Raw genomic sequence first — 16877 nt, 5'->3', positions numbered from 1 at the left:
CAGAGAGGGAGACACAGAATCCAAAGCAGGCTCCAGGCTCTGAGCTGTCAGCACAGAGCCCGACGCGGGGCGTGAACCCACAAACTGTGAGATCATGACCTGAGCTGAAGTCAGAGGCTTAACTGACTGAGCCACCCAGGTGCCCCTTATATATTGAATTTTCTTAAAGTTTTAAACTTACGTTCTTTAATTACGACTGACTCATAAAATAATAATTCTGCATGACAATAATGATTGCCATGATTTTTGTGGTAAAAATTGAATATAGTAAATGCACTAAAATAAAATTTTAAGGAGAAATGTAGCAAATTCCAGATTAAATTCTTTTAGTGAACATATGTTTTTAGAAACTCTTGATTTGTAAACTTAAACAAGGAGTAGTTTGCACTTGGACATATAACTGTGCTGTATTTGGAGAGACTGGAAAGAGAAAAAAAGAAATCCAGTGAAGTGTCACTGTTGTCTAAGAACAACAAAGGAAAGGTAAAGCCAGACTTTATGCAAGTAATACTAATGGATTCTCATATTTTCAGCAGTGGCATAAGAAGATTAATATTCCTCTCTACCCTCTCATCTCTACCACTTTCTGAGAATCTAGGCATTATGTGAGTACCTGTTTGAGAAAAAAAAATGACAAAAAAAATTTCTAAAGTACTAATGTGTTATTTATACTGCCAAGTCATAAAGGCATATTAGGAAAAGTGTTCCTGAATGTATCCAATATTATTAACACATTTTATCACATTTCACAATTTCTTAGATGCCCCTTTTAAAAAAAATGAACATCTCTGTAATTGGTATGTATCTCACAACCAATGGCTATCACAGATTATTGGCAACGTTTTTGCTTGAGGCACAAAATAATGGTGACTCTTAAAATCAGTGGTGTCTTCGGGCGCCTGGGTGGCGCTGTCGGTTAAGCGTCCGACTTCAGCCAGGTCACGATCTCGCGGTCCGTGAGTTCGAGCCCCGCGTCAGGCTCTGGGCTGATGGCTCGGAGCCTGGAGCCTGTTTCCGATTCTGTGTCTCCCTCTCTCTCTGCCCCTCCCCCGTTCATGCTCTGTCTCTGTCTGTCCCAAAAATAAATAAAAAACGTTGAAAAAAAAAATTAAAAAAAAAAAAATCAGTGGTGTCTTAATTTCAGGAAATATAGTAGAAATTAGATTGGTGACATAGTAGGTTCAATAATGGATTAAAAAGTTTTAAAAAAAGGTAAATTTATATTTATGATATAAAATAAGTGGTTGATTTGGATTTGACAGTTTGAATGCCCCCCTCTCCCCTGCCAACACACCATTCTATATAACACAAGAATTACCATTATTTTTACTCTGGTAATAATTAAGCATATGGCAAATCATACTTGTACTTAATGCTACACCTTATTTGACTTGGCATACTACATGCTTAGGTTTGAAATTTTTCTGTTTTTTGAATAATTCAAGTCAAGTTTATTTTAACCTTGGTTAAATAAACTTGTGGTGCTATCAAAAAAGCATAAAAGAAGAGATTCAATTATAATGCAAATTCTTAAAAATAACTGCAAACTTCACTGATCATAGACATTTTTCAAATTTCTCAGCCAAATTACTGAAAAGCATTTTACCAGTTTATCTGAAAATGTGTGGCTGTATGCACACAATAGATGCTACCAGATTTTCTTACCCTAGTAATGGAGACTAATGATGCACGGGCTGGCCTGTTTTTCAGTAAGTAGGAAAAAATCGAAATTCAATGGATAGTCCTGCTCTAGTGAATTCCTCACTATAGCAGTGACTCTTACCACCGATTCCAGTACACGTCTCTCTCCTACTCCAATCCAAGGAAGACTATATTTATCAACATATTATTTTCATCTCAGCAAAGAATTTTATGTTGGTAACTTTCATAGGTTTTTTAATCTGTATGTTTAAATAAAAATATTTATATGACCAGGATTTGTTTTTCTACAAAATAACGGTATCATGGCAAATAGTGTTTGGATTGGAGATTGCATACCAAATATTTATATTCTATGAGAAGTATTAAAGTTAAAGGTCTTCCAAAAATATTTCCCTAATACTCTGATAAATTATATAATATTTTTATATCATTAATTCCTGTGATTTAAAGATAAACTCTCAGTTCAAATTAGAGAGAAGAAGGAAACATTATCACCTACTAATGTCTTAACATTGATTATTTTGGAGGAAAGTCATATTGGCAAATGTAAGCTTTAGAAATTAGTGAGTGACATTAGAACATAAAATTTATTCTAGACCAAAGCATGAAGGAAACAGGTGCTGCGCTCACGTTAGAGTAGGAGAAAATGTGCTTACTATACTTCAAAAAAACATTGCAACTCCTTAACCATGAAGCAATAGTTTTCTGACCCCAAACCTCAAATATTTTATGAACACGTCTCATTCAATCAAGTCCTATATTCTTCATCTTCTGCAACTGACTTTCTAAGCCTTAAAAGCAAAAGTATTCCCAGGGCACCTGGGTGATTCAGTCGGTTGAGCGTCCTACTCTTGATTTTGGTTCAGGTCATGATCTCACAGTTGGTGAGTTTGAGCCCTGCATCTGGCTGTGCACTGACAGTATGGAGCCTGCTTGAGATTCTCTCTCTGCCCTTCTCCCATTCATGTTCTCTCTAAATAAATAAATAAATAAATACATAAACTTAAAAAAAAAAAAAAGCTTTCCCCCACCACAAGAACAACAAGCAGCTCATATTTAGTGACATCCCCTTTCATACACATCTAAGAAAACCATTTTTCCCCTATCATAACAGATGAACAACAGAAGAAACTCTAATCTTGAGGGACCTCCCTCTAGCTCAAACTTGCAAAAATAAAACTTCTCCCATACCAGATCTCTCATTTCCCAGAACCTGTTACAACCCTCCCCATGATATTCTTAGAAATGTTTCTTCTGTTTGAAATATTCTTTCCCTCAACCTACCTTGTCCTATCACTTTTAATTTACTAATGTCAGTCCTTCAGACAAGTATTGACTTTATTCAGAACAGTGCTCCTCATTATGTGTCTTCACCTACTAGATGCTTATTTCTATCATTATATAGTTAAACATCTGTCTTTTCTGCTACAAAGTAAGTTCTATGAGGGTTTCAACACTGGATCTCTCATGACTAGTAAATAATAAGGATTTAACAAATATTTGTGAAATGAATCAATGTGTGTGTGTGTGTGTGTGTGTGTGTGTGTGTGTGTTTAATCAGAGCATACTATTATCTGTCTCTAGCCACTTTAAATATCTTAGTATACATTCTCTACCAAGGTACCCAGTTAAGCAAAAATATTAATTCTTTGTATTAAAATGAGCCTGTAGCTTTATTTTTATTAAGATAAATGTTTCTCTTATATTTGTTCCATCAGATACACAATTTATTACAGCACCTGCCTGAAAACCCTGGCATTGCCCTGATGTAGTAAGCCACAGACTTGGGTTTGTTCAGTGAAAGCTGCATATTCTCCATAAATGTCACTATGACTGGATGATAATGACAATTTTTCAACTCACTTGGATGTCTAGGACTTCCTTTACTCAAATTGTTCTTTCCGTGTAGCTGATGTTTTTTGTTTATATAACCTCGTCTTGCTAGAATCATCTAACCATGTTTCTTCTCTCTTAGTGCTAGCTGTTCTGCTAGTCCTCCCCTGCCCCCGCCAAGTGATTCTAACATTTCTTAAGAATGTTCAATCACAGTTTGCTGATAGTTATATCTTCTCATTTTTAAGTATGTTTTGTGAAAACGTGCTGTGATATTCATGTCATATACAATAAAAATGTTGTAGTTACCGTATTTTTTCTGGATATTTATGAACATTATAGCCACAATTGTTATTTGTGAGAATTATCACTAGTACTTCAATGTGACATTATTCCCTTTGTTCCATTACACCATCACAGCTACCCGATGCTGGGAAGAATAGAAAAATATAATTCCATATCAAGTTATTTGCTCCTTTGTTTGGGTCCTGAAATCACATCCACCAGAGCTAGGGGTGGTGTTTACCTCTAGTAACAATGGCAGTTATAAAGGCTGAGTGTGAGACCATGGCAAAGGGCCAGGAGTTCAGGATAGCTGAACTGCATGGTCCATGGGAAAGAATGGTGGGTAATAGCTAGAAAGTCAGACTGGATTCACAGTATAAATGGCCTTGTATGATGATATTCTGTGAACTTTGATTTGCTGGTGGTGAGTACATTTGAGGCACAAAGTACAAGATCAGATTTGGATTTGCAAAATATCATCGTGTCAGCTTATTACACAACAGAGATAGAAGCATGTTCATTGCTAGACAGGCATATGGTCAAACTGTGCAAAGTTTGTTGTTAATTTCAATATTAGATCCCTTTCAATTCCAGTTGGCAAACAAGAGTGCTGTAGGAGGAGAGCTTGTACAGGGCAAATATTAGTTCTACATTGGCTACTTGTAAGCCAGTTTTGGGGATATTTGAAATTCAAAGATAAAATCAAAGATGAGACCACATGTAAAAATAATTTTTTTATTAATCACCTAGCTCCTAGAGTTTAGTATTGTGGTTAAATGAATTCCTCTTTTTATCCTTTATTTTATCAAGACTCATTGAAATATAATAGATTTGTTCACATTCTTGTATATGTAAGTGGAACATTCTGAACTGATTCTCATTTTTTATGTTTTAAGATCTTCCTTTGGTATGAGACAATCATTCTGAACATTAATAATTATCTATAATGGAATATAGATGTATACTTTGTAAGTGGGGTCAACATGTTCTGATCTCCGGGACAGACCCCAGCCCACATAAAATAAACCTCTTAGTTTTTAATGGAATGTCCTTAAATAGCCTGTGCAATAGTTAAAGAATAAAGAAAAAAGTGACCTTGCATACCAATTTATCTAGAATAGTCTCAGTCTCTACCTGTTGTGTGGGATAATCATTAATAGTGCCTCCTGTCATACTAAAGAAGTATTTTGACCTGAGAGAGAAAATATATACTTATAATTTTAACATCATGGGCAAAGGCAGATGTAAATCTCAGTGTAAATCCGAGCTCTGCTACACACTGTTTGATTTTAGCAAGAAAGCTCGCTTTGGTGTCTCCATCTCTAAAACTAGAGAAAATAAGTTTTAGCTTGCAGAGTTGTGAGACACAAAACGCATAATTGGCTTCATGGGTATGAAACCTATGTAGTCACACAGGGCTCTATGCTAAGATGTGTCCCATGCTTGATTTAATGCTTTATTGGTCTCCTGAAGTGCTCAGGACATTTTCAACAAGGGGGAGTGTACTTTCATTTTGCTCTGGTCCTCACAGTTTATATTCAGTCCTGATTAAATGAGAAAGATACTAACTTAATCCAAATTTTCTAACTTAATTCTTCCATTCTGGTTAAAGTCCTGATTTCATATCACCAACCAGAAAATCATGTATCGCCATTTAAACCAACTGAAATATTAAAAATATCACAGAAGCAGATTATTTTTCATATAAAAGCAAATCTCCATTAAATTATATAATATAGATCCAACAATGTTTATGGCAGAAGGCACTAACCACATATTCAAATGTTGAGAACTTAGCAATAAATTATTAGTATATTTTCATGGGTAATGAAGTAACTTATTGCTTTGCTTTTGGGGCGAGCCGGGAGATTGTTTTGTTCAGTTTACACAAGTTGTCAAAATAATTTTAATATTATAAATGATTCTCCAAAATTATGAAGAGTCCTCTGGCTTTTTACACACATAAATGTCTTTCTACACCTGGATAGTCACCCTGGGACAATGTAAGTATCCTAAGCTCTTTTTCTGTATATAAAGCATAATTAATGCTACCGTTAGTATTTACACTTAAATTTTCATAATGATAGCTTTAATTTTTGAGCTCTTATTGTATGCCAGCACCGTGCTAAATACTCTACTTGCATTTTCTAGGTATGTTATCAACTCACACATACAGACAAAATATCCTCCTGAGGAGGGTGTTATTATTTTCATTGTAATGATGACTATATTGAATCATGGAGAATAAATAACTTTCCAGAGCCATATGGATAGAATATAGAACTTAATTTTGAAAACAAAATCTCTGAATTTTAAAGCCTGAGCTCTTAGTCAATGTATCAGTGTTTTGCAAGCTGGCATCCAAGAATGTATTCTCAGAAATCCATGATTCTATAATAATTTAAACTGTGTATTCTCTAATAGATAATCTAACTGATAAAAACATATGTGTATTCTGCATCATCTGTGTGGTCTGATACATTTGTCTTTATGCCCCCACAACTATACCTAATTTCTAATAAGCTAAGAAGAAGGAAATGAGACTGGTTTAAAATAGGAATGATTCTTTCCCACTAAGTAAAGGACACGTGGCATCATATTGTACTATACAGATGAAGTTTCTCCACAGTCTAGAGAGGGTTGAGGGAGAATTGAATCATCACACAGCATAGTGTATTTAAAGGCACAGCAAACTCCAAAAGTCTGTACGCTAGCAGCTGGCTCCTTATCCCCATTGCCAAGGGCGACTTAATTTCAGAAAAATGAAATCTTGTGCCACATTAGATACATGGTGCTATTTTAAATTGTATTGTTTTAGTAGTTTGATTCCCATATTTTTAAACATGTTTTGGTATTATATGTGTGTACAACTGAAAGCATAAGAACGTATCTATTTTGTGTTAGAACATGCTTAAGTTGCCTTAAAATAAAAACAATTTAAATCAATATTAGGAGTTATTAAGTTTTTTTTTTCCTTTTATTTTAAAAAGAACTTGTTGGAGCTCTGTTGGGTGGCAGTTCTTCATGTGACTGGTTGATTGTTAGCATCACATCATTAGTTTTTATTATTATTTCATACTATGTTGTTATATTGACTGCTCCATTTTGATCATTTTCATGTTCTCATTAGCCTTTTTTCTTTTGCCTTATTTTTGTTAATGTTTAAGCATTTGAAAGTTAAAGCAATTCATTATACTTTAGTTTGCTATATAATTCCTATGATTATTTTCATGAATCATTACTTTAAAAATCTTGTTTCTGGAACATAATGATTTGCTTTATTTTCTTGCTAAGATAAACCTTTGAAAAACAGAACTCTCCCTGACCTCTGGTATAGTAATATGAAGCAAGTTATTAGATCTGAAAGAAAACTGAGTTCAATGAATTTCTGAGACATAAGGAATATGTTTGGGAATTTATAAGGACTTGTTTGGTTTTGGAACATTACCACAAACGTTTTTAAAGTAATAAATTAAAATTAAATCTTGAAAAAAAAGCGGAGAATTCTAAGTAGTTAGACACGTCCTCAATTTTTGTTAAATTAAACCAGGAGGGTTAGCAGTAGCATACACTGATTATGAAAATGCCTTAATTTATTTTATTTTTTAAGTTGGGAGAGGTAATCCATTTTTCAAAGGTGCCAGTTTGCTGTAGTTATTGATTAGTGGATTCTACCCATTATATCAGTTTTCAAAGGCAATGTCGTATTTATTTCCCTTTTTGTTACTGAAGTTCTTGGATCAGGAGAAGGCTGACCATGGGAAGGGAAAAAGGTCAAATTCAGAAACAGTTATGAAAAAATCAAATAAGAATCATTCTAAATAAAATTGATCACTCTATTTTTTATACTTTAAAAGAAATAAATTGTACATCTAAAGGTAATCAATTAATCAGAGGTCTACAAATTAAAAGGCATCCTGAAAATCTTTTGCTTTCATCTTTTTCCATGCTATCCTTTCATCTTAGGGGCGGGAGGACAATACTGAAACTATCGTATATTTCTGTTTATGTACAAGTGTCCTGTCCGTGGACAGTCGTTTCTTCTTCCCATATGTTATTTGAGGGAATGAATCATCCGCAACACACAGCCATTCTGTACATCACTTTTCTGTCAAGCTCTAGTTAAAATAAAATGCATTAACACTTCCATACATTACATTACTTGAAAATGATAATACCTTTAATACCTTCTATTAAACTGTACTTCCATATTCTGTTTCGCCTGCAGCTGAATGTGGTGCATCTGCAACAAATAATGAAGGGATTTTGCTCTCTCCAAATTATCCACTCAACTATGAAAACAACCACGAATGCATTTATAGTATTCAGGTTCAAGCAGGAAAGGGGATCAATATTTCAGCCAGAACGTTTCATTTAGCACAAGGAGATGTTCTTAAGGTAGGTGAACTCAACTTATATTTAGATCATTTTTAGTCATTAAGTATACATTAATATGTATATATATGTGAATATTGGTATAATTACCCATAAGTTGATTCTGCCACTCATAGATTTAAATTAGACATTATTTTCCATTTTCCTATTATCATTTTCATTGAGGTAAGTGTTATGCTTCCAATGTTTATTTATAATACATACACCTTTACTTTATGATACATAAGTTTTAATGTTTCAGTAACACCAAAATAAGGACATTTTCATGTCAAATATCTTATATTCAACAAAAAAATTATATATATGTATATATACGTATATATGTATATATGTATACATATATATAATGTATATTATATATATGTATACATATATATAATGTATATTATATATATATATATATATATATATATATAAAACATAATATGGGAATGGTCATTTCTTTAAGATATATAATGATGATTTATTTTTCTTTGGTGTCTATAAAGTAACTTGGTTATCTCTGTTGACACATGGATAGTTTTTGCCTTTATGACTACAAAAATTTTATATCTAATAGGTACATAAAAATAATGACTTACTATCTATAAATTACTTAAGAAAAGTAAATTTTGTTAATAATAAACTTTTAGAGTGAAATGTATTAATTTATTTTAAAAAGTTGAAATAGCCAAATACCCTATTTTTTTTTATTATTTTTAAAAAAAAATTTTTTTTTTCAACATTTTTTATTTATTTTTGGGACAGAGAGAGACAGAGCATGAACGGGGGAGGGGCAGAGAGAGAGGGAGACACAGAATCGGAAACAGGCTCCAGGCTCCGAGCCATCAGCCCAGAGCCTGACGCGGGGCTCAAACTCACGGACCGCGAGATGGTGACCTGGCTGAAGTCGGACGCTTAACCGACTGCGCCACCCAGGCGCCCCCCAAATACCCTATTTTTAAAAGATACAATTTTAGGAAAATATTTCCATACTTGCTGATTCATATATTGCAAAGTAAATGCTTTGTAAATATAATTTATATTCAGAAGTAGGATAACAGCAAACACTTCTATAAAATCACATTTAAATTTTTTTTTTAAATAATTGCATACATGTTTCTTCGTTGTCAAGATTCCCTTACCTGGTAAGAAATTCAACATAATTCTGTTTTCACAGATTTTAAAAAATAAATAAATAAATAACATCTCAGGTTGGCAGGGGTAGGGGATTCTTGTTTAAGCAGTGATTTTAAGACTGTTGATTATTTTTTTCTCTTAAAAAATATAACTGTATTGACAATCGATGGTTTTCTAATACAGACAGCACTATGTGCTTGTAAGATCTGTATGGACATGGGAAATTTCTCTAACAGTACGCCTAGATGCATACAGCTTTACCATTCATTTAAGGCCATTCCTATTTTTTACACTTTTCCCCAACAGGCAGCAGAAATTGACTTTATAATCTCTTCAACCTCCTTTATGTTTATGGTGTGGATTCTCCTGCTAAAATAAGTTTTATTTGCTAAATTAAAGTCAACATCGAGATTAATGGGATGCCTAAATGTAGAACTGATTTTCCTTTTTACAGGCTAAGTATGGGAAAAATAAGTCATTGATCAGAGGTATACGGCTAGCCACTAACCTGTATCACACCAGCAACGATGATAAACATATATTTATAAGTTCACAGCTAAGAAGTGCTTCCTCACGCCTCCCACTATCCTTCCTCAAATATTTCTTTGCTCTCTGTGATGCTTGAAAAATAGCCAGTACTTTTCCGTACCAGATGATGTTTATTAATTGGAAAATTCATTTGGGATAGCAGGTGATGGCTTAAGAAAAATGGCCCTAATGTGTTCATCTGAGTGATTTCTGACTAATCTCCTATTTATTTGGAATAAGGTTACATTCACTTGTTACCCATGGACAACTAGTTCAAAGTAATCCCATGGACAACTAGTTCAAAGATACCTACTACACAGGCACAGTTAGGCACGCACAGGCAGACACATGCACCCTCCAAAGGATGGATGATTCATTTCGAAGACTGAGGAGCCCAAAGTCCTCTCAGGATGCAGGGTCATTTGCCTCCCTGCAAACCAGTCCATGAGAGTCCATCCCCATTCCAGCACTTTCCAACATGACACCTAGTGCAGTCAGCTCTTCCTCCATTCAGACTAGGAAAGAAGAAATAAGTAAAACAAACAGCCCATCATAGAAAACAAACAAACAAACATTGTTTTTCTTTATATGGGAGAACTGGCTATATTCTTTGGAATAACATTCTCTTGTAGTCTTTATATGAGTATAATGTTTAGAAAAGGTTTTTTTTTTTTTTTCTGGTTTCATTTACTGTATAGTATCACTGTATTGAATTCTGACTAAAACTATAACAGCGACAACAATAAAAACATGAGTGTGTATTAAATTTATCTATAGCTACACACACACACACACTTTCCTCTCTGAGAGTGCACCATCCAGACTGATGCTCACCTATCTACGCACTCTCTTTTCCCCTACCTCTTCTTACCATAAACTACTTTACTTATTTATAACCAAACAAATAGTACGTCAAATGTAGACGATCATGTGACTCCTCTAGGTAGTTTATTTCTGACACGACTACCAAATTTTCTAATTCGGTAGATCTGGGGAAAACTCTTTCAGTTCCTCTGTACCTGGAATTGTGGATTTTTATAAAGTTCCTCAGATTATCTGATAAGCATAAGGTTTGGGAATTATGAATATATCCTTCCTTGGTTCTACTGCTTTCAATGGGCAAGAATACTGAACTTCTCAAACCTTCACTCAAATATGTAGCTTAATTAATTATTTCAATTAACATTTATAGGAGATGTTTATTACATGTTCCCTCTAAACAATCAATAATGAACAGTTCCCACTGTCAGGCTGATAAGACAAAGCTGAACTGCAATCAGAAGTACTATGTCCGTTTTGTTGTTGTAATGTTTATTTCCAGAAAAAGATTGAGCACTATGTTCTGATAAGGGGATAAAACAGGGACAAAATTCAAGACAATATTGTTACCTCAGTCAGTATTGTGTAGTTTCAAGATTTATATATTATGTCAAATTCGACAGAATGGATAATTATGGAGAAGAGCCAGTAAAATACCTTAAAATTGGTTTTGAGAGTCTGAAAGAATGGGTTAAGAGAACTGATGTCCTATTTATGAGAAGCTAGATAGTTAAAGGACTTGATTAATCACACTAATAACATTCTTTTAGAAGTATGATAAGAACATTATTAAAATGCTGTTTTTCCAAGATGTATTATTTTCAAGCTTATTTTCTAACCCATGTGCTAGTCTTTGGGGATACTACTTGTGAGAACCTATTGGTAAATTTTTAGAAATTTTGTGAACTGGTTGTTAAGCATGGCCATTATTAAAAATTAAATTAAATTAGATTACAATTAGATTATAATTAAGTTATATTAAAAACAAAAGTAACAAATACAACTTTCATTTCCTAATTATTTTACTACTTTTATTATTATGTGTTTTGTTTTAGGTTAGTTACATATATTGTATCTCTTTGGTGAATATACTATGTGAGGGTGCCTGCCCATCCTTTCCCAACTCTGTACAGAGATATCACATCAACAGCTTGATATTGGCAATACTAGGAATAGTTACACTGCAGAAATGGACAAACATTATAGGTCTTGACTTGATCTATTGCTCTGCTCATAGTCTATACTTAAGTGAGAATAGGTTGTGTCTGGAGCCATTCTATTGTAAATAATGCAAAAAATATGGAGAAATCATATTTTCTAGAATTAAAAAAACAATTATTTAATTTAGCTGAGAAGTTGCTCCAATCATTTACAAATACGAGTTTCTGATATAACGTTGTTTTTGCATTGCTTTACTCTGATCTTATTAACATAAAAAAATCAAGCAATATTCATTTAGGAACCACTTTTGTTTGTCAGTTCCAATTATAAGTTGCTGATACAAAATTTGGCAAAAAAACACCAAAAGCATTCTGTAAGATTCAATTAGCTCTATGGAATTTACAGTAATGAATATTGTATATTTTAATACCATTTGTAAGTTGAATGCTATAACATCCCTTAAATCAGGGATTCACAAACGACAGTCAGTTGGTCAAATTGTGCTTGCCACCCATCTCTATAAATAAAATTTTACCCGGAGAAAGCCATGTTTATTCATTTACATATTGTCCATGGCTATTTTTGTACTTCATTGGCAGTATTGAGTAGTTATCCCCCCCATCTAAAATATTTTCTAATTCTTTTTAGAAAAAATTTGTCAACCTCTCTTTATATTAGTATACGTTATTAAAAGAACATATAGGTGGATATATATATTCACCAAATTTGTTTGAGTGCTGGTTGCTAAATATTTTCTAGCACACCAGTGATCTCTTGGGTCCACCACACATATCTGTCAATCAAGTCTGCCTGTTCACTGGCAATCCTTTGTTATCTCTCCCTTCAAAAGCACTCTCTAAATATTTATTCATTCTTTCCCATACTGAGTATAACAGAAGTGAAATGATTTGTAACAGGCCATACAGCTTTAAAGGTAGAACTGGGACTTTAACTTTGTTATAAAACTGCAAATCTAAAACCCTGAAAAGCTCACCCTTCATTGTGTCCCAGACTCCTTCACTAAAATATATTAGCTCCTATAATTGAGTATACGTGATATAGCTATTGCAAAGATGTACATAGTTTAATACAAACAAAAATTCTCTGTTCGTTTCATTTTATTTTGGAGAGGATGTAAGGTTTAGAATATTATCCTTTTTGATGAACCATTGTAAAAATTATTCTTTCTTTTTATTTTTTTTAATTTTTCAAATGTTTTTATTTATTTTTGAGACAGAGAGAGACAGAGCATGAGCAGGGGAGGGGCAGAGAGAGAGGGAGACACAGAATGTGAAGCGGGCTCCAGGCTCTGAGCTGTCAGCACAGAGCCTGATGTGGGGCTTGAGCTCACAACTGTCAGATCATGACCTGAGCTGAAGTCGGACGCTTAACCAACTTAGCCACCCAGGCGCCCCTTTCTTTTTATTTTTTATTCAAACTTTGACATCTCACTCACGTTATCAGAAAAAAAAAAAGTTTAAGTTTCCAAATCAACCTATAAACAAGTGGCCAAAAATAAAATTCTAATATCCACGAGCAGGGATAATTTAAGGCTTGAATGATTATACACATGTACATGTGTCACTTTTCTCTTTTAATTTTATTTTCTATGTACTTTCTGCTCTTGGGTTCAGATAACATCTGACTTGCTAATTGACTGAAGGAATGACTGAGAATATGCCTTCTAATTATGCATTTATTATAAACAACAGTTTTGAGTGTTGATAAGCAATTCATTATAAAAGGGTTTGACCTTCCAGATCCAGGAGGGTCTCTACACCAAAACTAATTTCAAGCCCTGATCTATTATAAAAGGTTTGATAACTGAAACATGTCAACATTAAGTTCTAGTCTCTTCTATTATAAGACTACCAGGTTAATGGCAACCATTTGACAAATTAGAGCCTCATCAAAGAGTTTCATTAATGTTACAAAAGACCTCAATGCCTTTCATGATATTAATTCTTAAATCAGTTTGAACTTCTACATTTGACATTAAAGTAAGTCTTTGTTATCTGAATTAGGTGCTAAGTAACAGAATATTTCTATGGGGAACACCAGAATCCTCTCCCAACACAAAACATATAATATTATATAGTTATCTTATTCTTTTTATAGCTTTTTAAATTTTTGAAAAAAATAGATATTAAGACATATGCTAAAAATAATAATAATAATGATAATAACAATCTTAAAAGAAGGAAAAAGAAAATATGCCAAAACAAATAAAAGCATACTTAAAGATCCTGATCTTAATCAGAACAGAAATATGTGAAGTAATGATCTCAAATAAAATTTCTATGGGTTCTGATAAGATCCAATATAATCACTCTGTACTGTAAATTTACTTTTAAATGAAATGTACATTTTTTAAATTTATATACTTACATCCATGCTTATTTACAAGGTAATTTGTCTTTGCCTACACTGCTTTGTCATTTTGTGTTGCCTTTGTTTCCATACATGTTTGAATACATTTAAAGTACTTTATTTACAAGTCAAATAACATTGGCTTTAACATTACTATAAAACTCTTCTTTTTTTAAATGCTTGCCAAGTAACACTTGCTTTTCATCTTGATTTAATAACTTTATGCATGCTTCCAAAATTTCATAACTGAATTATCACACTTCATTTTACTTTTATGATTATAGTGATGTTTTTGTATTTGTTTTCTACCTTTTGACTTTACATTGTTTAATAAACTGCAGTGAGTTTTGGTGCTGAATTAGACCCTCCCTGCTAGGCTTAAGATACGTATATATCTATATTAGTATTAACTCTTTTAATCCCTTTTCTTTCAATAATTGCTTTTAAAATTATATCTTAAAGATAGTTTCTTTTGAAAAAGAAAAAAAGTATGACACTGGCCTCCAATGTAATTGTCTCTCTTGGGACAGACAATATCTTTTACATCTCCTTCAGTTTAAGAATGATTGGGGTGCCTGGGTGGCTCAGTTAAAAAAAATTTTAATTATATCTTATTATTATTTTTTTTATTCCTAGCACCTAACACAGTACATGGAACTAAATATGAGTTGAATTAATTATCTGGTTACTTTTTAAAATTATACTATATCAGAATGATTTCCATGTGTAAAGTAATGGTTTCTCCAATGAGTCAACTTTTTTTTGTTACTACTGAAAATTTGAGAAAAACATTAGAAGGGACTTTTAAATAAATAAAAAATAAAATAATGTTCAAGACGTAATTTCTGTTTACTTGTTTGCATTGATTTGTTGCTTAATTTATATTTTCCCTTTAGTTGGCTGTTTGACATATGAAGTTTTTACAGTGCATCCACACTTAAAAGCAGAACTAGGAGAATCCAAGACACAATTATTTATATTTAGTATAAGAATGAAATGACATGCTGGTGAAAAGAGAAATAAGAGGAAAGTATTCTTTGGAGTCACCTAGGCAATGTTAACCACAAATAAGACCCACTGGATGCTGGTTAAATGGTTTGGTTGTGGATGTATAGCTCTACACGCAGGATTTAGGAACTATATTATATACGAGTTATTATATACGAGTCAGGAACAGATTTCTGAGAATATTGAACATTTGAAGCTCACAGACACAAAAGTGTGTTTCCTCGTGTCTGAATTATCACTAGTGACCACCATTCTTAAGAGATGAAAAGTTGGCTCTTAGGTAATCAAACGACAAACATTCTTGAGCCAACAAACCACGTTTGGTTCAGCTTCGTTGAAGACAAATAACTTCTTGCTGATAACTAAAGCAGAAATGTATTTGTCTGGTAAGTTCTACCAAGGATTTCAAGGTACTTCTGTATAATTTTAGGAAATTTGTCCATCCAGCCCTCTATCTAGGGGTACTCAGATACTCTTCAGTCAACACACTTTTGTTGTTATTGTTGTTAGTTCACTGTGAACACATTTTAAAAGAAGGAAGAGACCAATAAAATGTTTTCTGTTAGGAATTCCATGACCGTGTTGGCTTGAACTCAGTCTCTACTTTCTTTCTCCCTCTATTTCTACCTCTCTCTCTGTGCTAATACAATAAATAAGGGAAAGAGCAGGAAGGTCCTGGCAATAGAGACTCCAGAATTTCTGTGCAGAAAACACATAGAGTAATGTGGTTAGAAGAGGACACTAGGAGACATAAACAAAAGCTCCATTTGTATAGCATGTTAAATAAAATTTTTACGTGTAGTCTTTATAACACTTAAACCCTGTACCAATAATAAGGAAACATAAACATAAATAAGTAAAGATACATACACATGTGGTTAAGGGAAATTTGGTAACTGGAGGGAAGAAAGACCAAACTAAATGCATGGAACTGGTAGCATACATTAAATTCAAACTGTGGAAGCATTAAGAGAAATTTGAACATAAATTTAAAATTTTTGAAAAATCTTAAGCTAATGCAATAAGTGGAGAGAGTGAAAGACAGAGAGAGAGAGAGGGAGAGAGAGGAGAGCTTTCTAGAATTTGACAAATGATTTTAAAATTTACATTTTAGGGGCACCTGGGTGGCTCAGTTGTTTAAGCGTACAATTCTTGATTTCAGCTCAGGTCATGATCTCACGGTTCGTGAGTTCAAGCCCCACATTGGGCTCTGTGCTGACAGTGCAGAGCCTCCTTGGGATTCTCGCTCTCCCTTTCTGCCCCTCCCCACCCATGCTCTCTCTCTCTCAAAATAAATAAATAAACTTTAAAAAATTCTTTTAAAATTTACCATTTTAATAGAAGACCTAAAAAGAGAGTATTAGTCACTGCTGAAAATCTAATTGTTCATGTGGAAGATCCCATGGAAAATTCTTTATAATACAGAGGGAAAGATGGATGAGAAGAGAAAATACAAGAGACTCACAATACAGTTTTGGAGACTTAATACACAAATAATAGGCACTCTAATAAAGATCATATAGGCAAAGAGTAATTAAATAAAACTCAAAGACATTTCCTTGAGTTGAAAAAATCTTGAGCCTGTAAATAAAAAAAATGTAATAATTTTATTTGAATAATCCAGATATTAGAAATATAGTGAAAATTTCCCAATTTATTAAGTTAACATAACTGGTAAAGATAATTTGAAGAAAAAA

At 33.2% G+C, this 16877-nt stretch overlaps 1 protein-coding gene across 6 annotated transcripts in view; it reads left to right on the top strand.

Annotated features, from left to right (window-relative positions):
• The window catches only part of CSMD3 (CUB and Sushi multiple domains 3), a 1263431-nt gene that overhangs the window by 910300 nt on the left and 336254 nt on the right, over window positions 1-16877 (top strand). For all 6 annotated transcript variants that reach the window (XM_058698868.1, XM_058698869.1, XM_058698867.1 and 3 more), the window contains one exon: window positions 8009-8178. In XM_058698868.1, the coding sequence (XP_058554851.1) occupies window positions 8009-8178 (170 nt within the window). The remainder of the gene's footprint in view (window positions 1-8008; window positions 8179-16877) is intronic.

The sequence above is a fragment of the Neofelis nebulosa genome, chromosome 14 (genome assembly GCF_028018385.1).
Source record: "Neofelis nebulosa isolate mNeoNeb1 chromosome 14, mNeoNeb1.pri, whole genome shotgun sequence".
NCBI classification, from domain to species: domain Eukaryota; kingdom Metazoa; phylum Chordata; class Mammalia; order Carnivora; family Felidae; genus Neofelis; species Neofelis nebulosa.
The sequence above is the reverse complement of the archived record's forward strand: the minus strand, read 5'-3'. Positions and strand labels throughout refer to the sequence as shown.